A 16,136-nucleotide genomic window follows, 5' to 3' on the forward strand; every position below is an offset into this window, starting at 1 on the left:
AAAACATTACAATTTATCCAAGGAAGACTCAATTACTGAGCCTTGAAGAATCAGAAAAGCTGTTTAATTTTTTAGAACCATACGTTTATTGGGAAAGCATTGTATCCTTACCCTCAGAACAACCTGCGAGAACACTATATACAAATCTATCTTTCGACTTGATCCATAAAGCTAATCTAAATATAGAACCACTAGAAATTATAGAGGATTTTACAACTGAAAGCAATTACCTACTTCATTATATTCTTATCCCAATTGGAATTTTTGTGCTGTTGATAATAATTGCAGTTATTACAAATGTAAAATCTCATTGAAATTTTGTAATCGAAATATTCCTGATAAGAAACAAATAGCTTGTAACTTAGGCGGACCGTACCTCCCAACCGAAACTCCTACTTGAAAAATTGTTCTCACACTTTTGTATTAGTATGTATTGATAACTTAGTTGAGTATTATTTTATATTGTTTTTAACCAGTTTTTGTATTTTGGGTCTTATCAGTTTTTTGTCGCTGAGGACAGCTCCAAACTTGGGGAGGGAGAAGTTATACCCATTGTTATTGTATAGTAGCTGATACAGCACTTAGAATAGTATATAAGCTCTAGTAATTAAGATTCTTTGTCTCATTTCTGTATTTTGGGCAGTCACTATGCCGGTTTGTTTCTTGAATAAATCTTTTTAAAAAGGATGTCACGTGTTCCGTTTACTTAACTAAAGACAAAGATGGAGACATATTGATTGTCAAATTTTACAAGATTGTAAACAAAAAATAGAAGGATTTCTACAATGAAACTGCACGAAATGGTAACAAAAGTATTGATCAAGTAGAAAAAACGACGCTAAAAATCATTGTAATAATCATATTTCACAATCAAATGAACTATTTTTAATTAAATAGATTTTAGAATACATTAAAACAATTCCTTCAAACCAACATACCTTTTTATTTTATTTCTTTTAATCGCCAAATTGATAATAATTCTCGAAAAGACGTAGAAATATAACAAACATTTTATTTAACTAATCGGATTTCTTCGACTCAACTACCGAAGATTTTCTAAATTTTTAGCAAAGTCGGAATAACAGCGTCTTGAATTGATTAGTTTCAAATATATATTCAACCAAGTATCTTAACTAAGCACGTTGAATAACGTATAGTACTTGAATAGTAGTATATGTACTTTTAATATTAAATGATAATTATGAAAAATATAGTTAGTCTCAACAAAAAACCATCAATGAAATGTATTTTATACCGTCCTTATAAATTCTATTGGATTGAACAGAAGATGTTCGTCAAGTTCCGTTTAATCTGGTAGAATTCATAACCATAGTTGACCGGGATATCCTCATTAATAAACTGTATTATATTGGTGTAAGGGACATGTCATTGAACTGGTTCAGGAGCCAGGAGCCATCTCTCGGACCGTTGCCAGATTGTCACTATTCTGAATTAAAATAGTATGAGTAGAGATTTGAAGTATGGCGTTCTGCAGGGAAGCACCCTAGGGCCAATTTAATTTTTAATTTTTGTTAATAGCTTGGGAAAGCTGAATCTACAGAACGGTGATTGCTTCTTATATGCTGATGACACAGCTTTACTTTATTTGATGGTTGCTCTTGAAATGAGGTATACGAACCTGACTTGGAATTAAGATTGTACTCATATGGAGCGTTGGATGAATGTGTGGTATGTAACACAGTTGAAGCTGTCTCAGAATACAAGTATCTAGGAGTATTATTCGATAAACGTTTGAAATTGAGCTCCCATTCAGAAAAGTATTCAAAAAATCATTTTTAAAAACGTCATTTTTACTAGGAATAAATTAAGGAAATTAATATACATTTTCAATTTTCTAAGTAAAATCATGAATATTGGAATGCTTAAGCAAGTATATTATGCATATACCCAATCTATCTTACAGTATGGTATCTTGGCTTGGGGAGGCGCCACAAACACTGTCCTGAATGAATCCCTTGGAAGTGACTCAAAAATCTATTAGTAAAACGGCGTTACAGAAAAATAGTAGGTACTCTACTGAAACCCTATTTAACGAGTTTAAAGTATTTAATATTATTCAGCTGTATGTTCGATCCTTACTTATGAATCTACAAGAATAAACCAGACATATTCGCTCAAGTCCAACATAGCTACACAACCAGGAGCTTAGTGAATGTTGGTATTGTTATTCCTAGAGTATCCAAATCAATCAACCAATAAAACAGATTCCTTCTATAAAGCAAATATAATATACTAAAAACTCCTCCAACACAATCATTAAAGACTTTGAAGCACGGTCCATAGATGTCTACAAACGCCACATTAATAGGTGGTTATTGATGGTTGGTAGGATAAGAATTTTAGATTTTCTTAAATCAAACTACGTATACTTTTTGATAAGACTAGCCTCAATTCATGCAGAGATGGTTGGTCATTGTTCTGATCCGTTTCTCTTGTTCTTGGCTTGACAGTGAGTTTTCTGCCTCTCATTCATTTTTCTCTCTCTTCTTCTTCTTCACATCATACTTCATTTTTCCATCTCTCATTTGAATCTTTTCCATAATTCAATATTTGCTTTCACATAAATTGTTATATTTGTCATTATGTTAACTTATGAACTATTCAGATTGCTACTCTTTCCTGCACACAGGCATTTCGCCCATGCATGGAAAAAATGTTTATTATTTTCCATTTGGAATGTATTTGGTTTGTAACATGAAATAAATAAATAAATTAGGACGGCAAAAAATCGAATGTCCAAAAATCAATGTGTGTTTAACTGGCTATAGTAGTCAAATAAAACATTCATCTGTTGCAGGTTACTTCATTTGCATAATTAAACTGAGAGGTACCTTTTTGAACATAGCCTCTTTGGTGGCATAGACGAGCGAGCCCCGGAGCGAGTCGAGGCTGACCTCGCCGGTGAGTGGGAACATGGTGACGACGGGGCAGATGAGGTCAGAGAAGTGATGCAGCAACACGAGGCGACTCCTCAGCAGGGTGGGGGGCAGCTCCTTCAGCACATCGTACTCCATCGGCACTTTCGGCGGCAGGCGACGCGGCATCGGCTTGTCTGTGCTCCACGCCAGTGTGTGAGCCGAGCCGCACGCTACCCGCGTTATCTTTTTGCCCTGAAAACCAATTCATTTCAAATTCAATTTGAATCAAGTATTTCGAAGGGCCTACTTGATTTTTTGATTAATAGAGAAATGATTTCATAGTACCCTTTTGTTTCAATTTGTGTTTTATATAAAAAAGTTTTGAAAAACAAAAGGGTACTATGAAATTATTTCTTTATCAATTGATTCGAATTATTTGTGGACTAAATTGAGAAAGGACCATCCTTCTATTTTAATTCGCAAGGTGAATGTTTCAAAGTTTCGAGTCCACTAAAACACAATAGAAATTTATATTTTTATTACAACATAACCTGTGTTTCTGATTTTATTCATATTGATTACAACAATACTTTTGTCGTGGGAAAAATAAAATTGAATTCCGTTGATATGAAGTAATTAATTTCATCTGAAGTAATTTATGATAATAAGTATTTGAAGTAATTCATTTCAAAGCACAGTAATAAATAACAGTCTCCAGAGATATCAATTCAAATTCAATTTATTTGCTATAAAATTATTACAAATCAAATAGACAAAATGCGATATAATAAACATGAAGTAGACAAAACTTCAAATGGAAAAAAATAATAAACATCTCTTAGTTACTATTTTAAATATAATTAAAAACTGTACTTGAATAAAATTTAGATCACTGTTACAAGGAATTTGATTATTCCATAATTATTGTAAAATTATGTAGTGTACATTTAAGAATGTCCATTCAAATTGGGAAGAGCAGAAATTTAAGAATTCGTCTGTATATTATTTGCTATTGATCGGATTTAATGACTAGTAGTATTTTAGTAAGTATCAAAATAAAATTCGTATTGTTCCATATTCAAACCTAATAGATTAGAAGAATTGACAAAAATAATTGATAAATACCTAGCACTACAGGTACTTTCATATTAATGTGCATATGACAAAGATGAGGTGAAAGTTGCAAGTAATTCCCTATCAATTCTGTTAATATTGTTTTTGTTTTTTCATTTTTTACAACTGGTGAGCACGATATTTTTTTTAGTTTGTAATGTTATTGTGTATAATGTAATATTGTTGGTATTTTTATAATGTTCAACTCATACTGAAGTTCTCTTTTCTTTTTCTCTTGTATTTTTAGTTTTATTATAATATTTTTTCTCTTTCTTAATTTGCTTTGTGTTTACAGAAACATTTCCTTTTTTCTGCCCAAACAGGTTTTTGTAACCTTTGGGATTATTTTCCATAATCATGATTTTTTGTAATGTTCTTTAGGGTATGATTGTGATTTTTTAGTTATCTTGTACGGTAATTATTTCCGTAATTGCATGCTTTGTATATACTGTAAAAAATGGAAAATGAATTGATTTGATTTAAAAAAAAATCTGAAAACTGTAAGTGAAACCTGTAAAAGATGCTTCTTGAGTGGTTTTGAGCTTTGTTTCTTTGAGGAAAAATTTGCTGAATAAACACCTTACACCTACATCTTAAATGGCTCTCCTGGAATTGACGAACGACACACAGTCTTAAAAATCCATATATACTGGAATTATCAGTTTTAATCATTGACGTCTTGAATGATATAGTATATTCAGGCGAGGTGGAACTTCTGTCAGGGACTCCCTTGACCAATAAAAGCCTTATGATTATGCATCAGTTTCAATGAAATAATAATTTGCATGGATTCAAAGTGGCTTATATTTACCTGTAAAGCTACAACCAGCCTTGGTTTCTGGATAGCATTTGTGGTTCCATCACCCAGCTGGCCTTCATCATTGTCTCCCCACGTGTACACTTCTCCCTGATCACTGCATGCCACACAGTGAAGGGATCCTAGAAAAATATTTAATTCAACGTCATATTCAATAATACCAATCAGTCAATATTTATTTGATTTTTGAAATAATCACAGCCTGTGTATTTTTCTCCCATATAAATTGAGAAACATTTATTAATAAAATATTAAAATAATAAAAATTCGGATGAAAAGATATTGATAAAGATGTTACCTGTTGCAATGCTGATAATTTTCTTCCCTTGCAAAGCTGCCACTTTACGGGGCCGACGGACATGATCCTGAGAATTATGCCCCAGTCTGTAGTAGTCTCCCTTTCCCCTACAAATTAAACAGAAATTCATAATTATAAATTGCATAACCGAATCATGATGAAACAAATGTTTATTGAATGAATTATTCACTCATGTCAGTACTGTTACACTTTTTTCCACGAATAAACAAATTATATTGAAAACAGTTTATTCTTAAATTGACTCGCTCATGAATTTCATAAGATGGATCAAAGACAGATTAATAATATTCAAATAGAACTCATACTAGATATTAGATCTAGTTTAAGGTACATGAACTACTCTGTTCCGCAGGGATCTGTTTTGGGGTCATTTTTGTTCCTTTGCTACTTGGGGGGATTACCAAAATATAGGAAAGACGTAATTGAAAATACTAAATTTTGTATGTACGCGGATGATATTAGTTTAAGCATATTTGACAAAGACTTGGATATTATTGAAGAAAAATGTAATGACACAATTTTCCTTTTAAAAATCGTTTCAAGTAAAATTAAACTTTTGCTAAATAATGATAAAACGAAATTGGTTCATTTCACCTGTAGAAATCCCAATAGAAAAAGTACCGTCAACCTAAATAACCTAGAGAACATAAAATTTTTAGGTCTAGATCTAGATAACAAATTCAATTGGGAAGAGCATGTATCAAGAGTATGTAAAAAAGTAAGTACATGAATATTTGCACTAAGAAGGCTGGCTCCATTTTGTAAGTCGTGCAGGACATTTTTTAAAAAGTTAGAATTAATGACGGTGTATGGACTTTATATTTACAAAACAATATTACAAGTAAAAATAATGAAGACAAATTCCCCAGGCAATCTAGTGTGCATCACTATAATACAAGAAATAGGAATAACTTTATTATCAAAGAACATAGTAAAGAGAAGTACAAACAAAGCCCAACCTATTTAGGCATCAAATTCATTACTTACCTTCATACTAGTATAATTCATGAAAAAGATATTACAATGTTTAAAAATAAACTGAAAAAGTATATTGTGGAATTGGAATTGTACAGTTATGAAGAATATTATAGTGCCAACTCATTATTCAGACTATCTATTGTAGATGTATTTTGTTTTTTTATTGTATTTATTTTATTATTTTGTTGAAAATAATAAATAAAGAAAGACGCATTCATGTACATTTTGATGTATGTTTTGAATAGAGAGATTGATTGATTGATTGATAGGTCATTATATTCATACGTCAGTAGTATTGACTAGTTTATTATTATTATTCAAATTATTATTAAATTTAATATTCTTAAATTTTCACTTTTTGTGTAGTTGAGAAGTTGATATTGTGGTAATTATTCATATTGAATGAAAAAGACTAAGAAATTGTCAAAAAACCACTGATTTATTGATAATTAGAAAGACCGGTTTCGGTTATTACACCATTGTCAATCTCTGATAAACTAAAACTAAATATAAGAGCAGCAGAATTTATACTAGTAGGCGAGTACTGCTATTGGTCGAGGGCATGAACGCCTGCCATTGGCCTAGCTAGACAGTCTCCTCCCCCTCAACGGTGTGACAAAATGGCGGCATAAGCAACAGAATCGCCATGATAATAAAATTTACTTTTAGTACAAAATAAGAATCAAGAAAACAAGTGTGAAAGATAATAAAACAAATATGTAAATGGAAAAACTATTGACTAATGTATGCTTACAATTTTATGATAAAACTAAATTCGTAGTGTTGTATTGGTTGAAATGAATCTGGTCATTTAAACTATACTGGGAATTTTCCTTGATTACTCTTGTTATTTCTAAAGCCTCTAGAATATTCAAAGATCTACCTTTGTTATTAACATGCAGAAACTCAACATTCTCCTTAACTGTGAACTTGTGATTATTTGTTATCAAATGTTCTGCAAAGTTAGATTCCCCACTTTGTTTATTCCAATCTCTGATGTGTTCTTTAATTCTACTTTTGAAACTTCTACCAGTCTGACCCACATAACAAGCACTACAACCATCACATTTAAGTTTGTACACCCCGCTTTTATCCCAAATATCAATTTTGTCTTTATTCCAGCTAAATAGACTATTTAAAATCGGTTTGGTCTTGAAAGCAACATGAAATCCATTCCTCTTCAATTCCCTACCTATCTTATCAGATACAAGGCCTAAATATGGGATAGTATAGTTTAAATGACCAGATTCATTTCAACCAATACAACACTACGAATTTAGTTTTATCATAAAATTGTAAGCATACATTAGTCAATAGTTTTTCCATTTACATATTTGTTTTATTATCTTTCACACTTGTTTTCTTGATTCTTATTTTGTACTAAAAGTAAATTTTATTATCATGGCGATTCTGTTGCTTATGCCGCCATTTTGTCACACCGTTGAGGGGGAGGAGACTGTCTAGCTAGGCCAATGGCAGGCGTTCATGCCCTCGACCAATAGCAGTACTCGCCTACTAGTATAAATTCTGCTGCTCTTATATTTAGTTTTAGTTTATCAGAGATTGACAATGGTGTAATAACCGAAACCGGTCTTTCTAATTATCAATAAATCAGTGGTTTTTTGACAATTTCTTAGTCTTTTTCATTCAATTCTTAAATTTTGCCACTAAATTACTAGTAACCACTAAATCCACTAACCTGATACCAATGGTTCCAACCAGCCTCAACTAACTTAGTAACCACTAAATCCACTAACCTGATACCAATGGTTCCAACCAGCCTCAACTAACTAAAAGCACCTCTAACTAACTAAAAGTAATTTTCATGTAATGACACGGAAGTGAAGTAAATTGCAAGCATCTATGATCTTTTCAGCTGGAGTAGTCCAATTTGGGCTTAAGTTCACCTTAAACACAATTTCCTCCACCTGCATTTATACAAATATATTGTCCAAAGCTTGTTCAAACATCACTTTAAATCACAAAAAATAGAACAATCTATTAAGATTGAACAAAAATCTAAATAGTCCATTTTCTGAGCAAACTTCAGTTACACGGCACTCGTGATGAAGTTGATTATCTATCACTCTAGATGACAAATTTCATTGAAGATATGTACTGCTCCATACCCTAAACTCTAAGTTATAAAATGTTGCTCCAAGAGTAAAACTGGAATATACATTGAAAAAATAAGACTTTGATGTTGTCAATACCACTATATTTGTTCAAAATTAATTTATATTGCAGCTACATTTATATTATAGTACATTTGAATTGATTTTGAACAAATATAGTGGCATTGAAAACAACAACAAAGCCTTACAGTTACAACTGTAATTTAAATTGATTTTGAACAAGTATTGAAAACATCAACGTCTTATTATTTCAATTATGGAGAAATAGCAAACATGTTAGGCCTATTCATGAGCAAGTGCAATCCTCACAATCTCTTACCACACAATCAAATATAGTTGATTCAAGTTTTGGAAATATAAATAGTTACAGAAATATAGAGATATCACGTTGTATGCTAGCTGAGGGCTAATTGAATGATGACCACTGACCAGGTGTAAACACTGCCAGAGCGCATGAGCGCCACCGAGAACTGCGAGCCGCACTCGACCTTGATGACGCCAAGGCCGGCCAGCGATTCGATCTTCATGGGCACTTTGCAGCCGTCGGAGCCGCCGCGTCCCAGCTTGCCGTAGTCGCCGTCACCCCACGACCACACCGTGTCGTCGTCAGTCACGCACAGCGTCTGAGCGTCCCCGCTGCCGCACGCCACGTCCCACACCTGGTAGCTCATCAGCGCTTCCACCTAAGCCAATAACAAAAATGCTCACGCTAGAATTGAATTTATCGTTTCACTCATAAAATTACAGATTTATAAAACATCAAAACAGTTTCAGGTGAATCTCACTATTGTTATTTTTCTTTCTTGACAAACTTAATACACTAATCTATCAAAAACTGTACCATTGTTCGGTTCTCATACACACATGTTGAGGTCCATTTCATAATCAGTATCATAATCCCAACATTTTGATATTATAAACTCATTATAAGTTTGAAGTGTTTGAATTATTACCATATTCAAGATAACTGCCGAATACCATAGATTGTACATAGAAATGTGCAACAAAAAATCTTTAGTACCTAACATTTTCTTATATCGACTTCAGTTTTCAAATTTTTCGATATTCGTGAAAATCAAAATCTAATTCTAAAAACATGGTTAAAAGAGGTTAGAAATTTCTAATAAAATTCACACAATTTGTTCCTTTATTTGACGTTTTTGAAAATTTTTATGAGCGTTAAAAATGTTTGAAATGTGGCTTCGAACTCGACAAATTAACTCTTCCAACTTTGAGCGCTCATAAAAAGTTCAAAAACGTCAGACAAAGAAACAAATTAAATGAATCGTATCGGAGATTTCTACCTCATTACAACCATATCCTTAGAACTAAATTTTGACTGATAGTTTTCTAGTTATTGACATTTTTAAAATATCGAAAAATCAATATATCTCGAAAACTGAGGTCGATATACTTGTAAGAAAATTTCACCAAACATTTTTTATTGCAAATTTCATGCAGAATCTATGGCCTTCGGCTGGTCTCTGTGCGACACCCTGTCTATTGATAAATTATTATTTAAATTAAACCCGTTATAAATCGTATCCTTGCATTGTATGTTATATCAGATAGGATGATTTGTTGTGTATTGTAAAGTGTATTTTTCCTATTGCTGATGTAAACAATACAACTCGATTTGATTTGATTAATATACGAATTGTAAGTGAAAATATTTTCAGCTAAGAAAAAATATGAAGGAGATCCGATGTAAGTGAAAAGAATTGTCAAAAGGAGGGAACAGAAGATAAATTGCCAGTCAGGTTTCTTGAACACTATAGTAAGATTCAGGCTGTCAGTTCACCTGTCCACAGATAAACTGTCAGACGTTATTTCATACTGGAAGAGAAAAGATCTTCACAAATGTTCGATGACTGATCAGGTTCAAGTTCAACTAATTCAATTGGCTGAAGTTAATATTTAATGTTGAGTAAGAAGGCCCTCACTCAAGATCATGCTATTCTCCTCATAGAGAAATGAGCTGGCTCATTTGTATAATTCACAAAGAAACTAAATATCAGAATGAAAAACTGAATATAGAATATTAGGATTATTACATTATTTTGGCAAAATTGGATAACTCTTTGCAGAGCAAATCACCAGAGTGATCTGGTTAAAAACTTTTTGGTAATGAGAGGGTTTGAACCCGGGATCTCTATGCATTAAATAATGGCAACAAACAAACCATTCTATTCAATGCAACTGGAATGAGATTCACTTTAAACTCTAGGAATTCCTCATAAACCACAAAAAAATATTACCTACAAGTTTCACAAATAAATGACACAATATGTTGATCAATGGCCAACAACATTACAAACAAGTCTGACACAACATGATAGAAAATTTTATTCGATAATCTTGTACATTTTTGATTGATACGTTTCGATTGAATTGGCTTTCTTTTTTGAACCTTGGAGGACGTAGTAAGATGCAGCCCGGCTCTCTCTCCCACTTATTACTAAAAGGGAGAGAAGTTTGTTACTATTATAATATTATCTCTCTCCCATACAATGTACCCTCCTATACAGAATGTTCTGAAAAAAGGTGCCCGTAAGTCAGGGCGTGATTTCTCTCATCAAAAGAAGAAAAAAGTTCTAATTAAGATAGGTCCGAAAATGCTTAGTTACCAAGTTATACAGAGTGGAAGATTTAAAAAATAATCCTTAATTACATACAAAACGCATAAAAAATAGATAGATCTATTTTTCATGCGTTTTGTATGTAATTAAGGATTATTTATTTTTTTAAGGTTACATTTGTCTACTATAAACGTATTCTACATCTTCCTCTTCAAAATTAAAATTTCTACAAGTTCTGTAGAAAAAAGTTCTGTGTTTGCTGTACATTTACATAGTAAATCTGCTTCAAACTTTAAAGAAACTTGTTTTTCGGGACCAAGTTTCGCGTATTTCGTCACATATCTTAAAAATTAATGTAGCTACAGGTCTGGAAACGGTTTTATTCAATTTTTCAATTCATTTTACATAAAGTACGCTAAATTGTAAATCTTAATTAACAGCCAACAAATACCCGTAGGGCTTCGTTTCAGCAGGGGAACTGAAATTCAGATGAAATCTTTCATCCTGTATAACTTGGTAACCAAGCATTTTCGGACCCATGTTAATTAGAACTTTTTTCATCTTTTGATGAGAGGTAGTACATCTTCAAAAACTGGAGGTCCAGGCTGGAGTACCTCAAGGCTCAATTCTGGGTCCCTTACTGTTTCTGTTGTATGTGAACCAATTACCAAAAGAGTTAAAATATCACAGAGCTCTGTTGTTTGCTGATGACACATCGCTTATCTAGATAGTCTAGAAATAAATGCTTTTACTGGAGTACAGTCAATTGTCCAATTCTTGAAGCAAAGGCAATTAACAATAAATAGTAAGAAATGTCAATTCCTACAATTCAAAAGTAAATATAATTCAGTAGAGGATAGAGAAATAAATGTGTTTGTAGAGGAAAATGAATTAGACCAAGAAGAGAAAGTAGCATTCTTGGGAATTTTATTGGACAGGAAATTAACATGGCATCCTTACATTGAGAGGATATGTAATAAGATATCATCTGGGGTATTTGTCCTGCGGCAGCTTGCTAGGCTGAATGATGAAAAACTACTGTTAACTGCTTACCATGGACTTATACTATCTCATATTAGGTATGCTATTTTAGTATGGGGTAATTCATCTCAACAAAATATGGACAGGGTGTTTAAGATTCAAAAGAAGGCACTCAGATGTATAGAGAAAGTGAATAGGTTAGACTCTTGTAGGCCTTTATTTAAAAAGCTTGGTCTATTAACTGTGCCATCTTTGTATGTATATGAAGTTGTAATGCATATGAAAACGAGTGGTGTGATCCAGAATTCAGATGTTCATGAGTATAATACGCGAAACAGAGCAGATTATCATATAATGGGTCACAATAGTAGGTTATTTGAACAAAAACCAGATTATATTGGTAGGAACTTTTATAACAAGCTACCTCAAATCTTGAAAAGTAATGATGATTTGAAGATTTTCAAAAAACAAATTAAAAAATATTTAGTTGATAGAGCTTTTTATAGTGTACAAGAATTCATTTCAAACCTAAACTAGGTTGAATTACTTAGTGTTAGAATTATTATGTAATAACATGACTTGTCTTATACTCCATGACTGGAGTCTTTAGGACGTAATCTTAAAAAAAAAAAAAAAAAGTATCACCACGCCCTGACTTATGGGCACCTTTTATCAGAACACACTGTACAACTCCACAATAACTACTGCAAATCAATGAAATAATCTTTGTAAGGGAAATATACGCTTGGTAGATCAGAAACTGAAATGTTACCAATTTTGGTTTGAGCTGATCTTCAGAGTCACCATGGCCCAGACGACCATAGCGCCCTTTGCCCCACGTGTACAGCTCTCCGTTGGCTGTGATGGCGGCTGAGTGCGCTCCTCCACATGCTATCTCAACTATTTCCTCTCCTTGCAGAGCTTCTATCACGCACGGTCTGTCGCACATGCTACCAACAAAACAGACAATCAATCATTACACAATACAGAATGCCTCCACTAAACTTGAATAGGTTTTACGGTAATGAATATGTAGGCCTACCTACACAAGATGTAAGAGTACATGGTCTTATAAGAAATCAATATTATAAGTTCATAATTATATTGTATAGATGGTTCACTGCCGAATAGTAATAATTTTAGCAGCAATGTAACTTTCGTTAGTACTGGTAACCTATTAATATATTTATCATAACCTTGTAAAATATGCATTCTATTGTAATGAGTAAGTATCCTATTTTTATTTTGTTTGTAATGTATTACAACAAGGCCGTTGCAATTTGAAGCCTTTCCTCATGACTGAGCCATCTATAACAATGTTTTGATTTCCTTGAAAGAATTATGAAATGAACACTTGTAATTGAAAGTGAAAATTTCTGAAAAGGTCTCCAATTCAATTACAATTTAATCAACTAGAACTAAAAATGTCAAAACGAAATAAAAAAAGAACAACCAGCAATAGTAAAAATAAATCGCTTGAAATCACCTTGAAACCACAACGATTAGAACTAGAGCCAAGAGAAGCAGACAGTGATAGAAAATGTTTATTATTTCCCAATAAAAAGAAATAATTTCAAAACAAATCAAAGAGTGATTCAGATAATCAGCCCAGTATATCAAGAGATGTACAAAACAGCTCCAGAGACTATACAGACAGTGAAGACCATGATATGAAAATAACACCAGAGCGACAGGCAAAAGTGAAGTGTATAAGAAAAATAGCAGAAATTGCAATCTGATATCTGCCTTTGGGCAGATAATACAGCACCTAGCTGGGGTACTCTTAGCATTTGCATGCTATCTATGTATTCCAATTTGTAATAGTTATCAATAATTTCACAAATAATATGACATCGTATTATGATTCCTTCATCTAAAAACCATGAATTGTTTTATAAACAAAAGCCCGCTATGACATTTTAACAAATGTAACGGTATTTAACATATATTGAGTTACTTAGATTCATTTCAAGTGTACGGTACTGCTTGAATAAAAAATTATTACTCCTGGAAGGAATTTGCTACGTAAGAGAAGATGCATCATACCAGCCTACAATATAGAAGCTTCTCCAACATTCTTTCACCTCTCACCTTCAACTTCAGGGGTCATCATATTTTCAGATTCAATCTGTATATGACAGTTGTTATTGGACAGTACATATCAGTAATTCTCAAGCAAATACTAAATTTCAAGGATAATTGTATGACTTTTTCCTTTAAAATTTTCTATTCTTATGCCTATTAACTCCCGAGCGGAGCTCGGTCCCCCGATATTTTACTTGAACTAAAAAAATTAAGCATAGATTGTAATTTCAAAAACGTTACTGCCGCAACAAACAGAGATAATTTCGTGAGAGATGCATTCATTTCTTGCCGAATTGGACGTAGACTTCTTGAACATAAGACACTAACACTAGAAGAAGCCATTTGTATATCACGTAAATTACAGTCTCCCGAAAAATGTAATGAAAAGCCTACATTTCTGAAAAGGTCTCTAATTCTATTACAACACTTGATTCAGTAATTTTGTACGAATACGAGGAATGAATCATACATTTATTTAATTTATACATCTAACTATACCTAGTATTATATATCTATATATAATAGCATCTATATTACCTGGTATTTCCATGGCCCAATTTGCCGTCATCTCCTTCCCCCCACGAGTACACTTCACCATCCGCCGATAGAGCCAAACAATGCTTACCACCAGAGTTAACAGCAACCTTATAAAACAAAAATTATAATTAATTTTTTATATTTGAATAGTACTGTGGATATAATTATGTAAAATAGATTAGCTGAATTTGAAAACTAGGAACAACAGAATAGAATATATTAGGAATTAACTTCCCAACAGAGTGTACAGAGTTACAAAAGTTACTTTTTTCATTATTTTATGTAATAATAACAGACAAAAGAGTACTTAACAACAGAACACAATAATTATTAGGAGAGAGCAAGTGGAAATTGTACGATGTTGATAAGCAGTTAATAGAAGGTAATAAGCATTTTATAAGGTAACACAAATAATAGTCCAGTCACTATATACATTGGTGCATGCAATTTATATTGTAGTTCTGATTTTTTAATATATTATTTGGGTATATAAAAGAAGTCCAGAACCCATTTCTTCATGCAAAATTTCCTTGTGCTAGATACAGGGTGGCCCAAAAACCTCGTATTTTCGGCTCATTTTCCAGTATTCAGCTATTTTTGCCAAATCTCGTAATCGGAGAGAAAAATTTACTCTCGCCTTTTTTTAGATTATAACATTCTGAATAAAATGAAATCATTTGGAGCTGTCTATCTCCAATGAGTACTGAGTTATGATTTTTCAAAAATGAGTAAAATTTGAAGAAAAAATCAATTTTGAAGAATTTTAGTTTTTGATCAACAATATCTTCCGATTGTTACCATTTAGATGTATAACTCAAAATCCTTCTGGGCGTATTTTTGTGCTCTACAATGTGAAATCAGGTAGAGCGCTCCATCTCATATAGATTTCCAGGTATCTACAATTTCCGAATTTTTTCAACAATGGAATCTCACTTTACGAACATATTTTTTCATTAATCGTTTACAGCAGGAGGAAGAACAAGTTCTATTGTACATTTCAAGATTAAGTAATGATTTTTATAATAAGGGGTTACCGAGATACATAGCTTTGAATATATTTGTGTATTTTATTTGCGTATGTATTGAGAATTATATATATATATATATATATATTATATATATATATATATATATACATATATTTTGTGTATATATTTTAGAATTTTATTTGCTATTTATTGAATTATATAAAATAATGAAATTTTGAGGTTAGGCTATAATACTTACTGGTCGGCAACCTAAATAATTGGTCAAGCCGTATAATTTGAAATTTAGCCAGACACCTTTGGCAAATATTTGTTGTAAACAAATAGCATTCAACCAGAGGATTTGGTAACACATGGCATGTTATTGTAAAGGGAAAAACAACTTAATAAACTCAAAAAAATTTATTGTGTAAAATGAGCATGTACAAAATACATAAAATAAATAAAAATATTAAGGAAGTATGTATATTCTATCAGGCGCATGGATACATTTGTAATTTTTAGATGAGCCAATCAAATTGCAGTGGCTGATTGGCGGTAATAACGAGTCGATTCAAAAATAACACTCCGTATTTATATAAATGATAAGAATTTGTAAGTTATCACTACGCAGTTCATGTACCGGATGTAATCTGAGTAATTATAAAATATAACACATAAGATATAGGTAATAGCCTAGCAGATTGACACGGACTATTTGATTATACAATGGCGTAGTAGTTGAATA

The 16,136-nt window shown here is 32.3% G+C and overlaps 1 protein-coding gene across 1 annotated transcript in view; it reads right to left on the bottom strand.

Moving 5' to 3' along the window:
- Positions 1-16,136, bottom strand: part of LOC111051412 (E3 ubiquitin-protein ligase HERC2) — a 258,746-nt gene that overhangs the window by 57,639 nt on the left and 184,971 nt on the right. The window contains exons 71-76 of the mRNA XM_039431914.1: positions 14,424-14,530; positions 12,574-12,751; positions 8,671-8,924; positions 5,108-5,214; positions 4,804-4,931; positions 2,853-3,131 (exon numbers count right to left, since the gene is read on the bottom strand). Coding sequence (XP_039287848.1) covers positions 2,853-3,131; positions 4,804-4,931; positions 5,108-5,214; positions 8,671-8,924; positions 12,574-12,751; positions 14,424-14,530 — 1,053 coding nt within the window. The remainder of the gene's footprint in view (positions 1-2,852; positions 3,132-4,803; positions 4,932-5,107; positions 5,215-8,670; positions 8,925-12,573; positions 12,752-14,423; positions 14,531-16,136) is intronic.

The sequence above is a fragment of the Nilaparvata lugens genome, chromosome 7 (genome assembly GCF_014356525.2).
Source record: "Nilaparvata lugens isolate BPH chromosome 7, ASM1435652v1, whole genome shotgun sequence".
NCBI lineage: Eukaryota > Metazoa > Arthropoda > Insecta > Hemiptera > Delphacidae > Nilaparvata > Nilaparvata lugens.